The 25476-nt window shown below is 38.2% G+C and overlaps 1 protein-coding gene across 1 annotated transcript; it reads right to left on the reverse strand.

The window, feature by feature from the left end:
* Window positions 1-1254: 1254 nt before the first annotated feature.
* On the reverse strand, window positions 1255-19960 carry LOC131681760 (thioester-containing protein 1 allele R1-like). Its single transcript, XM_058962769.1, has 14 exons — window positions 19821-19960; window positions 11840-12026; window positions 11410-11772; window positions 11012-11339; window positions 10662-10948; window positions 4540-4640; window positions 4229-4481; window positions 3963-4175; window positions 3851-3893; window positions 3368-3793; window positions 3018-3311; window positions 1690-2957; window positions 1475-1628; window positions 1255-1408 (listed from the first exon to the last, which is right to left on the reverse strand). Exons 1-14 carry the CDS (start codon window positions 19880-19882, stop codon window positions 1320-1322), a joined length of 4068 nt encoding a protein of 1355 aa, XP_058818752.1. The 5' UTR covers window positions 19883-19960; the 3' UTR covers window positions 1255-1319.
* Window positions 19961-25476: the final 5516 nt, after the last annotated feature.

A 25476-nucleotide genomic window follows, 5' to 3' on the forward strand; every position in this document is an offset into this window, starting at 1 on the left:
TTATTTGACACATACGCACATACATACACACACACATACACACACATACATACACACATACACACACACATACAGACTTTTTCCGATCTCGACGAACTGAGTCGAATGGGATATGACACTCGGCCCTCCAGGCCGGGATTAGGTTGACGTTTTTCAGAGTGATTGCATAACCTTTCTATATGAGAAAGGCAAAAATGACCGTAACTGCATAACGAAAAATGAAATTAATTCATATTATTCAGCATAAATATGGGCAATGAAAAGTACTACAATTTCTTCATGGAGAGTATGAAGATAGAGCAACTACTTATAAAGTTATAGTTTAAAAACTGACATTTTGAGGAACACCCTAAGTTAAAGAAGAACAATAATTATAACATGAAAACCGATAGTGCTATAGCTTTGATGCATTTAAAAATGTTACTTCAAAAACATTTTTCTACAACTTTGCTGAAGTAAATACCTTCCTATACCATTTATTTCGAAAAATAATTTTTCGAAAAGAATGTTCGAGAGGACCACCCTAGTTACATTTTGCTTTAAAAAAGCCAATTTAATTTCCAAAAATATTCTCTCAGACATATGTCGTGATTTTCGCTTGGTGCTTGAACAATAGAGGAAGAGTAGAATAGAGCTAGGATGGAAGAATAATAAAACATCATAGTTTCTCTAAAATGAACGGTTTGGAAGTAATTGATTTTTGTACCGAAAAACCGCCCTTGTGGCCGATAGTGCATTGGGTGATTTGTTGATACTGCATTCTTATTTTATTTTTTTTAATGGGGAACGTGCCATTTGCGCCAGACGCTACTGATTCCTGATTCGTGTTCCTGTGAATAACCTATCAAATGAAACCCGTTAGACCACAAATGGATTTTTTTGCTATAAAACTATATTCATATGAATAGCAAAGGTTTTTACGCAGCTTTTTTCTGAATTCATTATCTATTTCAGCTTTGAACTATTACAAACAATCGAATTCTCAAGACCTAATATTTTGAGAAAACTGAAATCAACAAATAGAAATAAAATTAAATTATTAAAATCCGAAATAAAATTTTGAGGCTTTGTCCAGTTGGGCGACACTTTGCAACGTCCTGGTGGCGCACGACGGAATAGTCAAGATGTGGATTTGAGACAAGTTTCGCAATATAGTAGTAAAAAATTATATTTGTGATGAGATCGAATATTTTCAAATTCTATTAGATGGACTATGTTTCTTTTTGTTCAAAACAGATAGCTGAAAAGTAAACATAATAGCAACAGCATAGTTTTAAAATACTCTTTTCATACAACATAACATTATTGAATTCATTACGTTAACATGACAGAGTAAGACAGTCTTCATCCTCACAAATGTCGCATAGTTGCATTACTTTTCCCTCGTATGTTTTGATAGCAAAACGATCTGTAAATTTCAAAATAACATTATTATTAACTACATTATCAACAATAATATAAATCACTGGAATACCTAGATCGTAATAGTCATATACAACAACGTGAGCAGGTCGATGCATTGCGACTTTAAACCGACGATATGCCGTCACCCGAAAACAGTTGGTTTCCGGTCCCAAATTATCGTAATATACAACTACCGATGTTGCAGCGAACCTGAGTTCCGTTTTCTGAAAATTTTACGAGTATTAATATCCCATTATCAAAGAACTATGTTGCATTCGGAATTACCCTTATTTCCTTTCCGGGCGAAAGATCTTTAACAGCATCCATCTCGGCAACGAGACCACTAGGGAAAAATATTTCCACCAAAGCCATGTTAGAACGTTGATAGGCTTCCTTTGGAATATACTTCACACAAACTTGTAAATGCTGCACATTATAGGTTGTGGTGTTGAGCATTTCTACGTCCAACTTAAAGCTAGGTTTATCGAGTTGTATATTCTTATAGTATTGATAGGCCACCTGGAATACACCGTGACCAATTCCGGTCACAGTAACTTGACAATGGCGTATGTGATCCGGCAGGTCTCGCTCTTGAATGGCCAAAGCCATAGTTTTGTCTATATCTAGCGTATGTTTCCTTGCAGGTTTGTGTAAAATTTCCACACGGTAATCGTTTCTGTGTGCAGATGTTTTGGCGGCAAATTTTGCTAGAGCTTTCAATCCAACGAAAGTATCTTGTGTGCCAGGGAAACCTCCCAGGCCGAAACGCTGTTGATTCAACCAACGCATAATTGGTGTGGCATCCACAATTTTTCCCTGGGCTATGTATGTGAGTAGCGCATAGCCAGCTACTTCAACACTAACTGGATGTCGGTTCCAATATCTCACACCGAGTGCTGCATTGAAAATCGAAGTTTCCAACAATTTGTTTAAGTAATCTTCTCTGTCCGGGTGATTATAGAGTGTCATTGCATAAGCGGTCAAAGCAAGGTCATATTCATCCGTGATATAAGGAAAGTTACTAGCCAAATACTGTGCCGTTTTCTTCAGTTTTAGTCTGTGTTCCGTTGCGATATCCGCATTTTCCAGAAAGGCAATCATCACGTAGGATGTGAGTGCAAAACTAGAAGATCGTAAACCTCCCTGCATGTCAGCATGAATAACCCGTCCGACCTCTTCGAATCTTCCGTCCGCCTTTTGATTATTTGCTAACCATTCGAACGCATCCTTGACTATCAATCCATCCACGTCAATATACTTAGCAGCGATCTTAAATGATTTTGCCACGAATGCCGTCAAAAATGTGCTTCCTGCACTTTGCGCCCAAACGCTGAATGCTCCACCGGATACTTTGTACTTCAGTTGATTTTGATAACCACTTTGCAGGAAATTGATGGCTTTCGTTTTCACAGAATCCTCCAACGTTCCGGTTTCAGATAAATAATCCAGCACGACTATGTTGGGGACAAAATTTAACATATTTTGTTCACCACAACCCGTAGGCAATCGAATCAGCGAATCCAAATTTTTTACTGCCGTACCCAAAATGTCCGCTGCAAGAAAAGTTACCTCTAGTATGTAGATAAAAGTGATTTGCATAATGTTTTACGTACAGTCTAATGTGAATTTAATCTTAGCAGATCCTTCATCGATATTGGACGGGATGTCGATGGGAATATCAAACTTCTGAGAACCATATGAATCGAGCTCGATGAATCTCGCTTCGTTCTTTTCGTGCAACCTACTTTCCGGTGTCACCCGCAGCATATGTTCTGCTGCGTCCGATTTTAGCAAGTTTCTCGCTTCAACTTTGATTGCAATTTCTCCCAACTTTTTAGCCTTGATCATAAACGAAATCGGCTTTCCATTGGAAGTCGGGACAATGACTGCCTTAGTACGACGGGTAGCTACAAAAGCAGTAAATGAAAATTATGACACTAAGCACTAACTGGTAATCACTCACTGTCATTTGAAGACTTTTCCACAAACTCGATCTCATCATTTTTGTTGAACAAGGTAACATCCGTTGTTAAAGTGTTACCCAAGAAGTTAAACACAGTAACTTGGATCAACGTCACCTCGTCACGTTTTATAGAATACGGTAGATTAACAATGATATAAAATTGCTGATTAACTACAAATGTTTGCGGGGCATTCATCATTCCGAGACCAAGTGTGGGACTGAGTGCAAATCCTGTCACGATCCACGAGGTTATGGTGTCCGGAACTGTATCGTTGAAGGTCAGAATGTTCCGTTTTTTATTCATCGTGTAGTTTTTCCAAAGCCAGGACTCGGGAAACTCAGTTCTAATGTGAACGGCTTTTTGAATGCTCTTGCTCAGCCCATAAAGTTGTCCTCCAAAGCGCTTGAGTTGGTTTCGAGCAAAAGCTGAAATAAAGATATGGTATATTCTTGAAACTTAGTTGAAGTTGAGCAACATCTCACGGAAATCCACCTCTGCCGTGGTTCTCAGGAATAAACCCATAGTCTGTAGGGAAAAGTGAATCGTAAAGTTTTGCAAATAGCACGATGAAAATGACCGTAAGGTTGCACTTACATGGAAGGGATCGTATTCGTTCCCATCAGTAGCTCCGTATAGAGCAAGATCTTTCATCACATCGCTTTTTGTAAAATCATGTCCTTCACGACCCAACAAAAGAACACTTTGATCGATTGCAGCGAAAGCGACATACGAGTCGCTAGCAGCCTCCACGTCTACGTAGATGTCCTGGCCCGGCCTATATTCGTCAGTATCTAATGAAAACTTGAACTAAAACAAGTTTTATTAATTTTTGAACAGTACAAAAATACAGTATCGCTCACATCATTATTGAACGTCTCAAAATTCAGCTCCAAATCATCGTAGATGAGGAAATCTTTTGTGTAGGAAACAATTAGTCGAGCCTTTGGTGCCATCTGCGGTGTAAGCTTGAACCTGAAGTCGTACTTTTTCTTGTTATGAACCATGACGTTTCCAGACGTTATCACGCTGCCTCTTGATATGACTGTATAGGAGAAATGACTCATACTCTCAGTGCAGCTTATTTCGAACACAACTTCTTTGTCAGCGCGTATCCTAATAAAGCAAAATAATTTTAGTAAACTGTATGAACCCCACCTCGATTAATACCTACTTATATTTAGGTTTCAGAAGAATTCGTATATATTGGTTACTCTTCGACTGAGCTCCATCGATTGCTTCAATAGTTTCATAGTCCACAGAGTTGTATTTAACCTAACATAGTGAAAATGATAGAAAAAGTCATAAGATTAGTCAATAACTACGAAGATGTTACTACAAAGATGTCACTCCGAAGAAGATGCTGTACTGGTCATGAGAGTAACATTATGCAATGAACAACACCTTCACTTCAACCCATATAAGTATCTAGATTCGAAACTGGTGTTGAACGAACGGGTTTAACAGCAATCCAGTCGGAAACTGAGTTAGTTTCAGTCTCTAGTAAAAACTAAATACCTAAATGAGAGGTTCTACATGCCTTAACATGAACAGAGAGACTGTATTCAAAGAAATTCAGCACACTCCAAACAAAAAAGAACAAAAAATAAAAACCTGGAATGCTAAATGGCTCCTGGTATAGTGACAACACTGGGAGCTTATTGGTTCACGAAACGTATATCGGTACCGAGAGAAATTCCACCACATTCTGTAGTACTTGACTGGCGGCGAACAAGGACTAAAGAGTGTGCGAGTAGTATCACATAGCTAAAGTGGAAGACGAAAATCTTTAAGAAAAACTTCTTTCTTTGAGTCACTTCGGCGAACAGCGGAGTCAAGTACGTTGATGCGGTTGATGTAACAAGAAAGATTGTGACTGCTTGTGATGTTACAATGCCACGAAAACTGGAGCCATGCAGTAGATGGCGTGCAGCTTACTGGATAAATAAGTAGCTCAGTATGCTACACGCTGCTTGTCTTGAAGCCAGAAGGCGGACTCAGAGAGCAGGATCGGAAAGAGAGCGAGGAGCGTAAGTGACGTATCGACAAGCTAAGGACGCTTTAAAATGGGAGATCAAGCTTAGCAAGCCAGTGTGCCCTAAGTAGCTGTTCTGCGAAGTAGACGTCAATCCCTGGGGACGCGTACTGAGTCGTCATGACGAAGGGCCCGTCGATACTAGCTGAAATATGCCCGGGTAAGCAAAAGATAATCGTTGAGGGTTTCTTCCCGAAGCACGATTCAAATACCTGGTCACCAACACCGTACGGAGAAGAAGAAGGGACAAACACAGCCAAGTGGCAAGCGACTTTCGACGAGCTCAAAGAAGCGTCGATGCGACTAAAATCAAAGAAAGCCCCCGGTCCGGATGGAATACCAAACGTGGCGCTGAAAGCAACGATCCTGGAATACATGGAAATGTTCAGGATTGTATCGCAGAAGTGTTTAGATGACGGCAATTTCTCCGAAATGTGGATGGTACACAAGCTGGTGTTGCTGCCAATGTTAGGGAAGTCACTGGGCCATCCAGCCTCGTATAGGCCAATGTCGCAGCGCTGCACAGAAAAATGAGCCAGGTCCTTCCAGAGTAGAGTGCTGCTGTACGAGACGAACGAAGGGCAGAAATCAAAGTGAGTCGCAGCGGGCGTTCCTCAGGGTTCCATTCTCGGTCCATCGGTGATTGCATCGAAGCATGCACTGAAGCAATTGGGAGTGATAATCGACGATCGGTTGAGCTTAAACAACCACGTTGATTACACCTGCGAAAAGTCGGTCTGTTATCTAGTGTTTCGTCAACGATACTGCGATATGGGGTTCTTGCCTGAGGTGCGGCGCTAAACACCAAGCTAAACCGCGAAAAGCTGAACAGGACGCTCCGGCTGGTGGTCATACGAGTTGCGATTGCGTACAGAATAATATCTTCGGAGGCAGTATGTGTTACCGCCGAGAGGATCCGCTTCTACATCGCTCTGGCGGAGGATATCAAGTGCTACAATCAATCAAATGCCAGAAACATGAGGAAGATGATGAGAATCGATTCGATTGTGACGTGGCAGCAGGAATGGGACAATATTGCGACGTAAAGACGTGGAACGCAGTCAACAGAGTTATGATGTAGACCATTACCGTCTTAAGGCGGAAACGGCGTGATGAACATCGAGCAGCAGTTTTGGGAGAACAATCACTGCCTGGGAACTCCGCAGGAATAAGCTAGATTCACCGCCGAGGACTAGTCGACTAGACTGCAACAGAGCATCGAGTATGGGTCGTCGAAACGAACCGAACGCCATGCTCCATCTGGAATTGCTAAGCCGACCACGGAACCCCACCGGTTGGCCCTATAGAAATATAGCGAAAATCAAAGAAGAATCAGTATTGGGAGAACTTATTTCGCCAGGAAACTCTCCATCAGCGCTGGGGACTAGACTGAGTAGGCCGCGACGAGACACCACCAGTCGTGGATCATCGGGGCACCAGTGAACCGGACGCCCTGCTCTACCGGAATCGTCGAACTGACCTCGGCACCTAGCTGATTCGCCCGGTTTCGGGAGAACTTCTCTTGCCGGGTAACTCTCTGTCGGAGTAGGTCAGGTCCATCCTCGGGGACTAGACTGAGGACTGAGTAGTTCGCGAGCAAGTCGGGAAGCTGAATGGCTCATCAAGAAAGTAGTACTAAATGGCAAAAGAAGGGAACTAAAGGCCTTAAAGGAGTTGCGGTGCTAAATGGCAGCGGTCACGGAGCCAAAGGGTTCAAGCAGTTGTGGTACAGAAACCAAAGATGAATCGGTATCGGGAGCTTCTTTCGCCGTGGAACTATCCGTCAGCGTACAGTCAGATTCACCGTCGGGAACTAGACTGAGTAGACCGCGACGAGACACCACCAGTCGCGCCGGGACTCCAGCAAACCGGACGCCCTACTCCACCGGAATCGCCGAACTGACCTCGGCACCTAAGTAGTGCGCGATCAAGCTCAACGAGGAAGTGGTACTAAATGGCATAAGGGCACTGAAGGGCTCAGTAAATTAAACAGTCTGAAGTTTGCCGCCTAGATTGTCCTGGTAGAAAAAGAGAACTAATTCTCGAACCGCAGCTAGCTTTCCTACTACCATGCAGAAGTTTCCACGTTGTGTGGATCGACGATGGAATCAGCACAAATCCTATTTTCAACAGATCTGCAAAATGTGGGTATTGAGGTGGTGACGGTCGTAGTCGATTAGTGACCGTATTCGTATGATGAAGATGAAGTTCGAATCATAGGATTTCACTCAACCACCAACGGAAAGAACCAAAGGTAACTCAAACTGTCCTCAGCTTGAGGAATGGGGTATGATATTTTACACGAAGAAATATTTTGAAGAACACCTAGAGAAATTTGGATATTCACGTTATCGTAGACGCACACAATCGCATCAAAGTCCTTCGAAGGATCGATTTGGGATGGTAAAATTAACGCAAGTTCATGCAGCCTCACTGGTTCCAAACGTTAGACACACAGGTAACTGAACCATGCATAAAAACTCAACAAACGAAAAATGACGGAGATAACCCGAGGGCAAATAATTTTGTGGATGTGGGTTGTGTTGCCTTTCTGAAAGTCGAAAGGACCTGACTAAATTGAAGCAATAACTGAACTGAATGAACTGAAAACAAATATCGGGACTACTCAAATGGATTCAAGATAATTCAAATATATGGTTGCAGAATTGTGGCGTGCCGTTTCTTAATGCGATCGACGGAGTATGTCTAGTTCAGCAAACTACGTTCGTTTGTCTCCGTCAAGAACGATCGAGGATATACGAGATATTTAAGCAACGATCCGTAATTTATCAACAAGGGGAGTGATTATTTACATGTGCATTCCAACAACGCGTACGATTCCGTGAAACAAAAGAACACGCGGTAGACTGCTATAACAGAAGTATTTATTGTCTATTTTCATAACTGTGATGATGTGCTGTACGTTCACACTTGAAATTAAAATATCGATCAGAAAACCCATTTCGACATAATTATAATCTCCATCAGAGGATCAGAAAAACTGAACCTGGGACGTGCCCATAGCTTCTCTCCCACGGCATGTGAAGAAACAAATATTCATTACGACAGAGACTAGCTAACCAGAGAAAGGGTAAAGTGCATAACACTCCGACCGTAGCTAAAATTTTTAAATCCTTTCAGTCAACCTTGGCACGAAGAGATACCTCAATTCAGGGATGCCTCCTGTTGTTAGTCGCCTCTTACGACATGGTAGCAGGTACCCAGTGAATGGAACAAAACTTTTGTGCATTACAATTTACTATTTCAATTACATTCTGTAATTTTTTCATGCAAACATACCGATAAGCGACCCGGTGACGAAGCTTTTTGTGGAACGTCTATGCAAAAACACGATTTGCGGTGCTAACTGTCATTCAGAAACTACTTAACCGATTTATTTGAAACTTTGCATACACCTTCTATGTAAAAAATACCTAACCTGTTGAGTTTTTGTGATATTTTTCCAATTATGGGGGTTTGTTACTCATTTGAAATAAAAAATACTATTTTTTTCACGAAAAATTCCTCCATTTTCTGAGGTAAAACCCCCTTAATCGAAAAATTATCTCAAGAACTCAACGTAGGGGTTAGGTATTTTTGCCTTTCTCAATAGAAAGGTATTGCAATTGCTCTGAAAACCGACTTTTTAACGGAGGCCCGGAGGGCCGAGTGACATATACCATTCGATTCAGTTCGTCGAGTTCGGCAAATGTCTGTGTGTGTATGTATGTGTGTGTGTATGTATGTGTGTGTATGTGCGTCTGTGTGTGTACGCGAACACAATCTCACTCACTTTTCTCAGAGATGGATGAATCGATTTTTACAAACTTAGTCCCAAATGAAAGGTGCAACGTTCCCATAGGCTGCTATTGAATTTCTAATGGATCCGACTTCCGGTTCCGGAATTACAGGGTGATGAGTACGATCACGCAGAAAATGTCGATTTTAAGAAATTCTGCAATGAATGTATAATGGTGAAAAATTTTCCAAAATGTGACCACAACTGCTTCGATTTGTAGTACTAGGTCATTAACAGCCATTCAAAGTCTCTTTGGTCATATTGGCCACCATCATCGGTTCCGGAAGCCCCGGCGGAAGTATCCAAATTCAGACTAACAGTCACATCGGTTTCTCGGAGGTGGCTAGACCGAATCAACCAAACTTAGTCCCAAATGAAAGATGTTGCGTCCCCGTAAATGGCTATTAAATTTTATCCCCAACCGACTTCCGGTTCCGGAGTTACGGGTTGTGGCGTGCGATCACATAGCAAATTGTGATTCAAACCGATACCCCGATGGAAGCAAAAAAGGTAAAAATTTCGCTAAAATGTCTCTCAAATAACTTAACTTTGCAGTTCTAGGTCACCGACGGCCAAACAAACTTTCGTTGACTACATTGACCACCATAGACGGTTCCGGAAGTGCCCGGGAAAAGCAGCCATCTTTCATAACTAGCAAACTCATATCAGTTTCTCGGAAATGGTTGTGCCGATTTTCACAAACTTATTCCCAAATGATAGCTATATTATTCCCACAGATGTCTGTAAAATTTCGCACAGACCGCTTGTATGGTTCCGGAAATATAGACTGAACGGTCCGGTCACACATGAAATTCCCATATAAGCCGGAACTCAAAATTTTTTTTCCAAGGGGGGGACCCCATGAAATTTCAGAAATCGAATTCGTATTTTTGATGCCAAACATCTTTAAAATGCATGAAACGTCGAGATTTTATGTTATCTCGAAAATTTTTTTTTTATAAAAATCGACTTTTTGGGACTGCCGATTTCGCACCTTTTTTCAGTTCTATATTACCGTGGCTGTTTTTTCTTTTTCAAAATTTTAGAACTCGAATAATGATTTATTTTCCTGTATATAGTTGTCATGTGATGTATAATAATAAAATGTAATATATGCATTTAAAAGTTTTTAGTGAATATAAACAACGCACACATTCTCGTGATTCATGATTGAGAAAGGCACAATTGCACCGCTAGGTGGATTAAAATAGGTTTTTTACATAGAATGTGTATGCAAAATTTAAAATAAGTCGGTTGTGTAGTTTTTTAATGACAGTTAACTCCGCAAATCGAGTTTTTTTCCAGAGATATTCTACAATTATTTTAGAGGGTAAGTGTGTTAGCGTAAAAAACACCTTTTTTGCGAATTTTGTTTAGAAATTTTGGTGAAGCGATTGATTAAAACAGTATGCTGATGGAGAGTCAGTAAAAAATACAATACCATTGTAGAGATTATAATTACCTTGATCTCCATGAGATATGCATTCGCTGGTGGGTTTAAAACCAGTGACGCTATACCATTGCTAACTGGCTCGGATATCGTTGTTTCTTCCTCAAGATTGTTTCCCTCATATCGAATCGTGATTTCAGCATTGTTCTCGCTACTGGAAGGTTTACCGTAGTGATCCATTATAGACACATCTACCGGGAATGGTAGTCCCGGCCGAAACAGTGGTGTTGATTTTATTAGAGAGATCTTGTAAGGATGTTCATAGACAGGAATTGCTTGTGTAATGCTAACCGTACGATCTAAAAAAACAGAAACATATTTATCAGTAACTTTTAAAATGAACATTACTGTAATGTACTTACTGGTGAAGGTCTCCATTACCTCAACTTTTACGTAGACATCTCTATAGACAAATGACTCATCTTCAATTTCTAAAGGCTCACTAAGATTAAACGGTACCGTAGTTACTCCGGATATGTGGGTTTTGGTAGAAAAGTCGGGTTTTCGATTATCTTCTTTCAGATATAAATCAACTTGAACCATCCCGTCAATAGGTTTTCCAAAGGTGTAAGCCGATTCTATTGTTACTAGAACTTGTTTCTTCTGCAGTAATAGAATCTCTGGTGGGTATGCCTTTACAAAGAATTTCGGTAGAACGTATTCTCGTACTTCAAATTGTTTCTCTGCTTCCTGAAAGGAAAAAAAAATCAACTACCTGCATTTTGGGGAAATATTCCGCCATGGATTAAAGTTGACTTACACCATCTTTAGTGTTCACCGTCAATGTCCAATTGCCTAAAACCGGCGAAGAAGCTAGCTGAACCGCTGATTCAAAAACGCCATTGTAAAGGCTTGCAAATGGCCACTGTCGTATGGAATTGCTCTCTGTGTCCTTAAGCCCGACACTAATAGTTTTCAAGTTTGTTACAGGCCTCGTGTTAACGTCAACTATTATCACGCGAAACCTTAGCACATCTCCAGGTGTGTACACGGGTTTATCGGTTTGAATGAAAATTGACATGATTTTTGGATCGTACAGTAGTTCAATGTTGTCGCTAAACCCGAAGCTACTATCTAGGCTACGAATTGATACAGTATATTCACCATCCGGAATGCTGCCAACCTGTTGAAGTGACGTAGAAAGTTTAAATTACAAATTTACAACTGATGAAATTTGGTTAAAACCACACCTCAAAGCTTGCAGATCTCCCGGTTCTCCTGGCCACTACAACATTGGTGCTTGTGTTGAGTACAGAGTTTCCATCATGAAAACCCTCGAGCTGGACTGCCAGCCGCACGTTATGCTGTAGCGAGTTGCTAAATGCCACAGTGTAAGTTGTGTTTGGTCGTATCAATTTCGGTCCGATTACTGATAATCTGTAATAGCATTAATAAAATGTCAATTTTCGATAATTCACAAGGGCGACACTGTAGACGGCATCGGGGGATAGCGTCCGAGGTCATAATGTCCATGCGGCATAACATCCGAATGTCAATGTGTCAAAAGATCCGAAGTCATTCTTGTGTCATAATGTTCGAAAGTGGAGTCACGTCATAATGTCCGAGATATTGGGCTGTTATGACGCAGAGGTATTTTGTCATTAAGTCCAGAATAATACGACGCACTCATTGTTTCGGATATTTTGACGCATAGGGACTGCGTCATAACGTCACAGGTCATACGGCATTAGGACATTTTGACGCAATTTTTATGCATCAAAATATCCGAAACTATAAGTGCGTCAGAGTATCCACGACATAAGATCCGAAAGCGAACGTGGGTCATAGTGTCCGTGACATTGCGACGCACAAGGGCCGCCATAAGATCCGAAAGCGAATGTGCGTCATAAAATCCAAGACCGTATGACGCACATCCGTTTTCGGATATTAGCACGCTGCCTGGTGGTTCATAGATTGTTAATTTATTGTACCGTTACAAACAGACCTCTTGTCCCCAATGGTGGTTGCTTAAACTAATTACATTTCAAAATAGACATTATTTTAGTCTTTATCGTATTCCTCGTCACGTTGAAGCCAAAGCCATCGTCATACTGTTAAAAATACACTGAAGTCCGGTAACAGCACTCTGGCACCCATAGATGGTTCTCCAGAACAGGATTCGCAGAAGAGAGTTATTGTTTTGAGCTGGAACGCGCGCTTGAAGCTCCAGGCGCCCGAGGATTGTAGGGCAATACACCTTGGCACCCTGATGAACAGGGCCCGAAAGCAGTCCTTCCGGATGCTTGGATTGTCGAGCTGTATTAACTGACAACGGTTTTAGTAGCTCAGCGGCTGAAATCTATTTTGCCAAGGAAGATATCAGAGTGCAAAGCGTATGAACCGGCGTTGGATGGCCTCGATTCTGTCAACGCCGTTCTGGTAGTACGGATTCCAAACACCAGAACAATATTCTAGTGTTGAGCGAACCAGCACGCAATAAAGTAATTTAAAACAGCATAAAGGGCGAACACGAAATTATTGCGACACATTCAACAGGGCATAACTTTTTTACCATTGGGTAAAAATCAACCAAATTTTGCACACTTTCTCATTGATGTGAATGGAGGTGAACCAACGCGAGTCGAGAGAACAAATTCTTTCCAAATACCTGGAATTTCCTGACCTGTCGCACCGGCAGTTGGAAAAAATGTTGAACATTCACCATTCAAACGTCTACAGAGTGTTGAAGCGGTTCCAGGAGCGGTTGACGTTGGACCACGGCAAAGGAGCTGGAAGAAAACCGGGACCGGAGAACAAAAAGACGGAGGGAAAGGTGAAGCGAATGATTAAAGCAAATCCCAACGTCTCAAGCCTTGATTTGGCTAAAACGATCGGCATGTCGCAGAGCTACATCCAGAATGCAAAGAAGAGAGCTGGACTACATACATACAAGGTACATAACTTCCCAAACCGCGATGAGCGGCAACAATCGACGGCTAAAACTCGGGCACGGAAGCTCTACGAGAAGATGCTGACAAAATATGGCTGCTGTGTGATGGACGACGAAACGTATATAAAAGCCGATTATAAGCGAATTCCGGGGTTGGAGTTTTTCACCGGCAAGAGCAAGTTCTATGTGGATGACAAATTGAAGTAGAAGAAAATGTCGAAGTTCGCCTCCAAATATCTCATTTGGCAGGCCATCTGCTCTTGCGGACTGAGGAGTGAGCCTTTCGTGACAAAGGGCACAGTAGATGGCAAGATCTACAAATCTGAGTGCCTCGAGAAGCACCTTTTGCCGTTCTTGCAGCAGCACGACGAAGCTCCGCTATTTTGGCCAGATTTGGCATCATGCCTCTATTCTAAAAGTGTCCTGGAGTGGTATGAGGCCAATTCTGTCGATTTTGTTCCAAAGGACATGAATCCGCCAAACTGTCCGGAGCTGCGCCCGGTGGAGCAGGACTGGGCAATGATGAAGCGCGAACTTCGGAAGAGCAAGAAGACAGTCAAAGACGAGAAGGACATGTTAAGAAAATGGAAAAAACTGAGAAACTGGTACCGGATGACACTGTAAAGACTTTGATGGAGGGCATCAAGCGAAAATGCGTTCAATTTTACACTCAAGGCTCCATCGATTAACTTTTCTTTTGATTTTTGAAGTAAATATATGTATAAAACTGCCCTAAAATTTTGGTTTGATTTTAAACATTATAAGAAAATTGGCACGACATTTTCGGTGTCGCAATAATTTCGTGTTCGCCCTTTATGTCCCTAAAGTTTTTCGTACTGATAGAATATATTCGTAAATCGCTATAATAATTTATAATAAATTAGATTCGTACAGACAATTTTCATAAAATATACGAATTTGTTCATACATATGATGAATCATTCGAAGTTCAATTGAAACACTTTTATTTTGCTTGCAAGTTTTTCGTGAAAACCACGAAACGACTTTCGTTGGCTTATTACGAAACGGCTTAATTAGACAAACGAATTGTTCACTGCTATATACGAAAGTCTTCGTAATATTTACGAACATCATTTGTCAAACCGTCAACGTCAAAAAAGAGGTAGAATATGTGTCAATAATTGTTGATCATCACGACGATCTCGGTCTGACTATTTAGTAACCGTATCCGTATCCTCCGGTTTCAGGAAGATTTCCTGAACCTCTTTCGCTTCCAGTTGATCCATAATCCGGAGCAGAACGGATCCTGTTGAGCCATCGCGAACCGCTCGTTGGTTTTGTATGAAGAAGTTTGAGTTTTTCTCTGTTGGAGACATGTAAAAATAATATGCTATTAAACACGAAAACTTTTCCTAAGATGAACGAAATGAATTCGTGCGACCAACAAAATCGTCCGTATTATACGCAAACATTTATTAAAATAAACGAATCATTTCGTTTCATTCCGGAAAAATACTGCTGTTTTCAACAATAACATTCGTGCAATGTACACTAAATTTGTAAAATTCACGAAAGCTTTCGTACATCAAGTGGCCATTACTTCACACCACAATCTTTCTAGTCCTCAATAGAGGTAAGCAGGTTGAAATAAAATCGATTTCGCCAGTTAAAAAATATCGTTGTTGTCATGGATCATTGTTGTGATCCTAAAAGAACGATTGAAAAAATATGGTAATAAATGCGAAAACTTTTCTAAGATGAACGAAATGAATTCGTGCATATTATACGCAAACATTTATTAAAATAAACGAATCATTTCGTTTCATTTACCAAAATGATGTCGTTATCAACGACAACAGTCGTGCAATGTACACTGAAGAAGTAAATATTACGAAAACTTTTGTTCAAGCGGCCATTTCTTCATACCAAATCGATTTTGCCAGATCGGTTTTTTAAATAAAAAAAATCGGTGTTGTCAAATAACGATCCCAAAAGATTGAATGTAAAAAAAATATGCTAATGAATACGAAAACTTTTCTAAGACGAACGAAATTATTTCGTGAGACAAACGAAATCGTTCGTAATATACACAAACGTTTATTAAAATAAACAAAACATTTCGTTTCATTCACGAAAAATAATGTCGTTATCAACGATAACATTCGTGCAGTGTACAATCAATAAGTAAAATTTACGAAAACTTTCGTTCATCAGGCGGCAATTACTTCACATCACAAACTTTCTAGTCCTCTATAGAAGCGAGCAAGTTGAAATAAAATCGATTTTGCCAGATCGATCCTTTTAGTTTAAAAAATCGTTATTGTCATAAATCGATCCTAAAAGATCGATTGAAAAAAAATAATATTCCAATGAATACGAAAACTTCTCTAAGATGAACGAAATGAATTCGTGTGACCAACGAAATCGTTCGTAATATACATAAACGAAACTATTCTCTTCATTCACGAAAAATAATGTCGCTATCAACGATAACATTCGTTCAATGTATACTGCATAAGTAGCATTTACGAAAACTTTCTTTCATCAAACGACCATTTCTTCATACCACAATAAAATCGATTTGGCCAGATCGATTTTTTTTAAATTAAAAAAAATCGGTGTTGTCAAACATCGATCCCAAAAGATCGAATGAAAATAAAATAAACAAAACATTTCGTTTCATTCACGAAAAATAATGTCGATATCAACAATAACATTCGTGCAGTTTATACCAAATATGTAAAATTTACGAAAGCTTTCGTTCACCAAGCGGCCATTCTTGTTCATGAAATGAACGAAACCTACTATTTACAATGCACGAAAATACTTCGTTGCAGAAAACGACGAATGAATTCGCGTATTTCAGGTTCCATTTCATAATATTTACGAATTTATATTATCAGTGCGCCATTCGGAACATGTCTTGATCCTTATCCACAATGTATATGGTTTGAACATTAGTGCCGAATCTATGATGACTCCGAGATCCTTGACGTGCGAGTGTCTTGGAATGCTCGAGTTGAATAAATGGTAGTTAAACTGAATCGGATGGCGTTTCCGCGTGAACGTAACGAATGATCATTTACTCGGATTTAAAACCATTCTGTTTAGACCACACCACGTACTAAAGCTCTCCAGTTCACTCTGAATTTTTTTTTTTTCATGTTGTCGGCGAAAGAAAGGCGGGGTTCTTGTACTTTGATATTGACGTCATTAAAGTAGAAGAGGAATATCACTGGACCGCTATGGCTTCCCTGTGGGATGCCGGATGTAGCGAAGAATAGTGCAGATAGACAGTTCTTAATACTGATTTGGAGTTGCCTTCCATCGAGGTAGGAACGAAATCAGCGCAGGAGTTGTCCATGAATACCTAGTTTTTCCACCTTTGCTGTTGCGATATCATAATTGATATTGTCGAAGTTGTGTTGTTGGCCTCAGATAGATCCATGGAAATAGTAGATATGTTGTGAACGAGAGCAGGTTGGTCGTTGTCGATCGTTTAAGCATAAAATTGTGTTGGTCGTATGCGATGTAGTGTTAGCAGTGAATGAAAATAGGGTCTAAACCAACCAGTTCGAATAATTTTGTTACGTCACTTAACAAAAGATTTCCCGATAATTATCAATGTTCGATTTGTTTCCTTTTTTATGAACTGGAAATACGTGCACTGCTTTCCAGCAGGAAGGGAATGTTCCAGTAGTGAGTGATAGCACGAAGGCTCGCCGAAGTGGTTCAAGAAGCCCGCTGATGCACTTTTAGATAAAAATCGAAGGAACGCCATCTGGGCCCGGGAAACTAGATGATTTAAGCTTGGAATTTGCTGTAAAAATGGCAGAATTATCTATGTAAATTCGGTTCGTCTTAGAGACGGAGTTAGATTGGCGACGGCAGTGACTTGTTGTGGTGGAAGGCTCTCGTCGGAATGAACACTTGTACTAGCTTTAATCTTATTTAAGTCGTATTCATGTAAATTGTGCCAGTTATTTCACATGAACTTATGCTTTCGATACGTGTGTTTAAACGAAGGGTTAATTTTCTATTCTGAATATGAGTTTCAAGTCAGGACTTGGTTTATGAATATTCAGATCCGGAGTATGGTCCTGACACGAGATCTTTTCTAGGAGAGATCCCGGTTACAGGCATGGTAACATTTTCGTTATTCACACTTGAACAAACAAACAAACAAACAAACAAACAAACAGAATCGAAGTCGACTCATAAGTGACGAACATTAATAAATAGCAATCATAGTTTGAAATTCCACCGTTTATTATATTTGCAGTAATAGGGGTTTATTGCAGGATATGAAATTTTTTGGGGTATTTTTGGGAAGACAATAGAATCTTTCACCACCATTCATATGCATATGCAATCTGATATTCACAGATGAGAATTTCTGTATCGGACGCAATGTGGTCACTGTATGTTATTCGCATGGTTATCTCACGTCCCAAATATCTTGTTATCTGAAAATTGTTGACCGTTTCCGAGAACACGATCGGCTTTGGGAACATATTACTCTACGGAGATGCCTTCAGGTGTACTTTCGAGCATTTCTCTATAAGAAAAGAGATGCCAAAAGATTAAACAACACGTTGTTGGCTCCTGCCATTTTCCTTTTTCGCCCTGCCTCACCACAATATCTCTTCCATCCGACTTTGGCCGTTTGCATCCTCAATGACAAGCTTCACTACATGTTTTGAGACATTCTCCCGTATTGCCACGAATCTCAAATCAGTCCCATCCAAACAGGGAAGCACACTGAACAAAGGACAAATCTTGAGCGTTTTTTCAAAACGTCATATCTGCAATGCAATGTTTACTTTCTCTTCTGTTAATAAGTCGGTCATTTTAACATTTATCCCTCAACTCTTTGCATAATATGCTAGTTAAAACTACCGTCTTTCGATCTGTACTGTAAAATAAGTGAAAAGTGTTATAGTGACGCCGTAAAAATCGAAAGAGAAAGTAAACAAAGAGAGTAACTCATTGCAGATATGACGTTTTGAAAAAACGCTCAAGAAATACCCGGTTAAATCACAGTCGCTAGCTATCCTGTTAGCAAAAGTACAAAAACGTTCCATACATCCTTAACATTCAGGTACTGTCGTCACTCATTCACGTATCTATATCTGATACATCATAGCTGCTGTTTATCACCCACTCTATGTCTTTTCACCACAACTGTAGTAGACATGGCACTTGAACGAGATTCCCGCAGGACAAATCGACAGTATCTTGTATGTGTTTAGATATTCATGTGAATTGTCGCCGAAGACTGTATTACTATAAGTATTGGACATTAAGTTTTTCTGTAATTTTTTAAAAGTTTGATGTTATCTTAAATAATATAAGATAAAAGATGATACCTTTTATATCTGTACCATACTGTTTCATACATTTTATCCATTACTAAGACTACAGTAACCGTTAAAAAATTGCTTAGAGACGCCGATTTTGGTTTACGGTAGTTGCAAAAAATATTTTTCTTAAACACAGATTTGATAGAATTACTGTTGGTTATGTTGCACATTGACAATCGACATTCGTAATAAATATATAACACTCTTTCTTCAAGGCTGCCTCATCTCTTTTGCCGGGGGATTCTTGCAACTCGGGGAATCCCTCAGACGCGATTGCCTCTCATCACTATCGCAATGAACATTCACTGAACCATGACTTCGGCAGAGATTCACAAACAGCTAATGCACAGAAGACAGGAGGGACTAGGTACACACTTGCAGCATTTTTACTTAGGAGTATTTTCGGGTTTTTGGTACAATTTAAGATAAAATATCTTAGTTAATCTGACACAATTTATAAGCACCGTTGCTTTCGCTTTTTGTTTATATGTAAATTTTCTGATAAACAATTTCATGATCCATACTACCACAATTTACAATTATGTCAATTATAGAAAAGTTCTTTGAACATAATTTTGTATATACTAATTCAAGCAAAAATAAACGCGCTCCTAATACATAATTTATTTATAATCCTTTACTGCTTCGCTGTTAGAATAAATAATAAACATCGTTGAAAGCATTATCATTTCTAACATTTGATGTTGTTATTAAAACAGCTAAAGTTTTTCAGTCATTGTCTTTTCCAGAAATTCATTTTTTTGTTTTATTATTTGTATCACCGCGTAGCTAATTAATTAGTGGTCGCACTGAAATAACATACCTATGTTCACTAAATAAAATAATAAAATTCTAAACTATCCCCCATCTAACTGCTGCGGAACTCTCATTGTGCGGGGAATTCCCTAGATGATTTTATGCAGTTATCGTTATAATAAAACAAACACAATCACTGACCCTTGGCTTTGGCAAAGCACCGCAAGTAGCCCGCAACCAAGCAAAATTTGAAATGGCCACATGCTGATTGAAGCCTCGCTGTCCGCGTGTCGTTCCTATACGATTCACTTTTAATTCACGTCCACTGCTCTTGACGATCACCGCCGAACTGATCGGATGCTCGGTGATCGGAGGCAAATTTTATTATGCATCCTTATCAATTCGCATTTAGGATGATGCGTACAGGGAATGGCGAAGAAGTTCGTACTTCTTAATTAATTTAGCTGATCTCACCATCCCATCTAGTACTATTGATTACTATCAGTAGTACTAGATAGAATCGAGTGAATGGATCTTTGCATAAACACTGTTCTGTATGCTGAGAACTTGTGGTGCATTCTGTCGAAAAGGTATGCTCCACAACAAAATGCTAGAATAACACGTTTCTGTGATTTTGGCAATACTTGATAAGCAAGTAATCGACTAAAAGAGTTTTTTCTACCAGTTAACTTTCCCTTTAATGCTTATCATTTGTCTAGTCATTTGAATTAAAAGGAATAAAAAAATTTATGATCGGGGAATTCTTTCTATTGCAAGTTATCTTTTGTGGCTGCCCATGTTTGTATGTACATTAGGCTGTCCCAAAAAAATCGATCTTCGAAAAATCATGGTGCTCAACCCTATAATGAAAGATAAGCATATTTTAAGCACTTTTGTAGAACAAACCAAGTTTCTAAAAAATCATCTATAGACTCCGCGAATGCAATTTATGGAAAATGGTCATTTTTGAGAAAAATTGTCGTATATAAGCGGTTTTCGCAAAGCCCAATTATTTTTAAAATATTTTTTTCTATTTTTCTGTGGATCTTAGATAACAAATCACATTTAAAAGTTTTTTACAAAACGTGCTTATATCAATGATAGTGCCTCATAATTATGTCGAAAAAAATATTCTTTAGTTAATTTTAAAGAAAATTCACGCAAAACAAATATCAATATTTTTTTCATTAAACCAAAGGCATGTGTTGAAAAGTACAATTCATTACAAAAATTTTCGCGAACAGATATTGTGAAAATTCGGTCGGGGCGCTGAGATTTAGCATCTTTTGTAAATGCTTTCAAATCATGAAACCTTGCTACATTTTTTTAATTGATCAATATCTCAATTATAACTTAACCAGGCACATTGGGTGTCAAATAAATAGGATTTTTCCTATCTTTCAAAACTTTTCCCTATATGGAATTTACTATCTTATTCTAAGGGAGTTTTTGAGAGATTTATGGAATTGTTCATTATCAACAACTTTTTCGAATAAGAAGTGATTACACCAATGACGCTATAACCTGTATCACATTCACGATTGATTAGATTTATTTATTAATGTTCATGTATGCTTAAGCCTTGCAATAAAACAATCAAGTCAAACCATTTCATATGTTATCGAATAAATATGGCACTATTGATGTTTTAGAAGAATTAATCCATTATTGGCCAACTTATTTTTCCCGCGCATCGCAAATTGAGTTTTCCGATCGGATAAAAATAATGTAGTCATTCCAGGAAAATTTATTTTTGTATTCAAAGTAGCTGATATAATAAGGAACAACCAGTGAAAATTTCAGATTGATCGATTGTTTGGTTCCTGAGATATCGTGATCGCCGCGAATGAACTTTTCATTAAAATACAACTCCGAGATAATCGAGTTTTACTGTCGGTGCAGCGAGTCAACAGTCTAGCATATCAAACACTACGCACCGCCTACGAGTGGTCAATGGGTAGCGGTCTATGAATAGATGTAACTCAAGTTGTAGTATTTCGATCTTAATGAAATTTTGAGAAAATTTTCCTCAGCGTATATAGTTTCAGAATATCTAATTACCAAAAATTCGATTTTTTTAATCCTGACAAAAATGTGTAAACCCTTAAGGGAAAATTGAATAAAAAGAAAACATAAACACCGGTTTAACCACTCTAACTTCTCTAAATGCATTTTGCAAGAGTATATGAACAATATTAACTCATTGATAATGTCTGTTCTGCGATATTGAATGAGTAACTGGAGTTATTCTTATCACCTACTATATATAGTAGGTTGGGCAATAATGGGTTAATTTGACTCTTCCTATATTGGGTAATCTCGTAGAATTCTCCACATGAAGCTACTGTTGTTCATTGCTGTCTATCACCCCCAGGTAAGGGTTTTAGCAAGAAAAAAAATACTTTTTCAGGATTTTTTTACAAATTCGGGCGAAACGAATTAATCAAAACTGTTGAGTATTATAATGCATCATTTCAATAACATTCTGGAATTTTTTCATGCACAAATTTCGACGAGCGACTCGATGACAAAACTTTTTGTAGAACATCTCTGAAATAACACGATTTGCGGTGTTGACTGCCATTCAAAAACATACAATGTGTGTGTAAAATTAGAAATAAATCAGTTAAGTAGTTTTTGAATGGCACTTAACACTGCAAATCGTGTTTTTTTCCAGAGACGTTCTACAAAAAGCTTCGTCACCGAGTCGCATGAAAAAATTACAGAATGTTAATAAAATGATACATTATAATGCACAAAAACTTTGGTCAATTCGCTTCACCCAAAGTTCTAAAAAAAATCGCAAGAAATGTATTTTTTTTTGCTGGAACCCTTAGTCCCCCTACGGTTGAACGGAAAAGCACACGAATATTGAAAACGGAAATAGCAGTTTATTTCCCACCGATTTTCTTCAAGAAAATCAGTTTATAAAGTACTACTGATTGAATTTAGTAAATATTTAGCAAACGCAGTAGAGTAAACTGCTTATTTCGTTGTAAATTTTTGCACCATTTTCAGTTGAACCTTAAGATTTCGAGCAATCTTTGACATGCCTGAAACGATTCATTGTAGCTCATGCTGATTGATCTGTGCTAAAGACAAATCCATTTATATAGAAACATTGAAATATATTTTGGGCTACTTTTTCTGGTAGCGTACAGAAATTCGAACTGTTTTACTCTGATCAAACATTTCCCAGTACTTTTCTTTTTCAAATTCTTAACCATTGCACAATAATTTAATCAAGAATAGCTGATTATAGCTAAATATTTCGAACCCACGCTACCAGATTATGTTATCCGAACTTTTCTACAATATTTCGATACAAATTGTCATTAACACAAATCAATCAGCACGGGCTACGAAGAAACGTTTAAGGCATGCCAAAGTTTGCTCGGAAATCTTAACCCTCCGGAAACCGCGCAAATGGCTCACCGAACGAGCACCCGCTGGTGCCCTAAGACGATTTCGCTAGATTTTCAAAGCAGCGTGCACTCAGTGCACTAGCGCGTCTGCCGGAAGGTTGAGCATGCTATATATATATATATATATATATATATATATATATATATATATATATATATATATATATATATATATATATATATATATATATATATATATATATATATATATATATATATATATATATATATATATATATATATATATATATATATATATATATATATATATATATATATATATATATATATATATATATATATATATATATATATATATATATATATATATATATATATATAGATAGCTTTTGTAAGGTAGAAAGAAATCCGTTATATTTGACACCCAATATGCATACACTGGTCAAGTTACGGTTGAAATATTGATAAATTAAAAAAATGTAGCAAACCCAACAAACATTAGGAGCTGAACTATAAGACTACTTGCTGATTAAAAGCAGAATAAAGGCTATTTAAGCTGAATAATACTTTCGCTGAACTATTTAAACATTAACAGTTTATTCAGCCTATTTAATCTCCAGTATTCGCCACTTCAAACTAGGCTGAACTATACTACTAACAAATGTTGCAGCGACAGCACTAATGCTTTTATTCAACCATCTTAATTAGACTGAATTACGAGTTGAATAAATGATGCTGTTATCAATAGTATTACTTTTAATCTTTAAGCTGCACTACATGTCTTCAAATGGTTGTTTCTACCTTTACATTTGCCGTTATACTACCTTTGACTTTTAGCTGAATTATGTGTTTAACAAAGGTAATAGCACCTATTACAAAAATTGGCACTATTAGCAAACCATGACGAATGGCAAACGGCCAGGGTTCGAGTCCCAATACACGCACATTATTTTTTTTTACTTTTAACTGAAGGACTTCTCAAATTAGCACATTCAGAACCCTTTTCTTATTCTATTTGTTGTTTCAATGGTTTGCTTTTGTAGCATTTATACAGTTTTTTATATTTTCATGCAGTTAATTTACAATTTTAATTTCGTCCTGAAAAAATGTCATTGCTAACGAAAAGAAACTATCAAGCTGGTACGATGCATTAGCAAACCTAAAAAAATAATTCTTACCAAGGACTTGCATATACATACACACTTAGTTGAACTCAGCCAAATCCCCGCACAACCGAGTAAGAAGTAAATGTTTATAATGATATCTCGGAAAAGTGTCGTTTGTTCGCTGATTCCCAGCAAACAATTGTAGCTTTCACCAAGATCTAAGCGAAAAATGAATTTACCGAGTGCTCAGCTGCTCAAATCTCCGCGGAATTAGCAAAACTGCTTAATTTCGACAAAAAAATACATGTGTAGTGCATATCCAATCGTATTATAGGCAGAAATAAGCTGTAGAAAATGCTTTTCCGTTACCCTTATTTTTTTCACGAATTCATTATTTTTCATTCACGAAAAAAATAAAAAAAAAACTTTGTGGGAGTTTTAGCGTCATCATTGTGAAACATGTCTCATATTGAACACAAGAAAAAACTTTTTGTTCCAACGATGCTGTAAATTTTTGACACCGGCATTGTTACCATGATTTTTTTCTACCCATCGACTTGCAAACAAAGGAACGCAAGCGAACTTAATTGATATAAATATTACGAATTTCAAATGAAGATTTCGACTGTTACGGTGTATATAAAATTTCTTTTAACGGCTTTGTCAGTCTTTTGATAAATAATGGAACGAATTTTAATATTTGTCCCACAAATATTAAAATTCGTTCCATTATTTATCAAAAGACTGACAAAGCCGTTAAAAGAAATTTTAAATTTTGCGAATTTTACCCCCAAATAGACTCACAGCAAAATAATTTTGTCACACGAAAATATGCTCACACTGCATCTACCCTAGGATTGTGCATAACATCTTCGGTTTGTTTATTTGCTGTCCCCCATGCAGTTTAACGTGAGTGTATTTATTTTGCTGCTTTAAAAATGTGCACAAAAGTCTATCTACAGATGAAACTGGCAATAAATACACTATTGAATTCGAACAGCGACTTCCGCTTACCAAAACAAAAATCACGATGGAAAAAAATCATTTGGTAGGGAGTGGTAAATTAATCGAGGAGATTGCCACCTTAGAATTAAAAAATGGCTTTAATCCATCATTCAGTTACCACAACTTTCATATGACACCCATTTTTACTTATCTAAATGTTTTGTGACAACCATAAGTCCTCACCTTGGACACAATAACTTCTACAATCATCTGATTTTGAAATTAGTAAGTTGTCTAATTTAAAATTCCCGATTGTTCTAAAAATTATTAAATAAAAAAAATTATCGTGGGTTGGGATTTGAACCCAAGCCAACTAGGTTCACTTAAATCTATAAAAGGAGTAGATACAGAACACTAGAT

This window comes from Topomyia yanbarensis, chromosome 2 (assembly GCF_030247195.1).
Source record: "Topomyia yanbarensis strain Yona2022 chromosome 2, ASM3024719v1, whole genome shotgun sequence".
NCBI classification, from domain to species: Eukaryota; Metazoa; Arthropoda; class Insecta; order Diptera; family Culicidae; genus Topomyia; species Topomyia yanbarensis.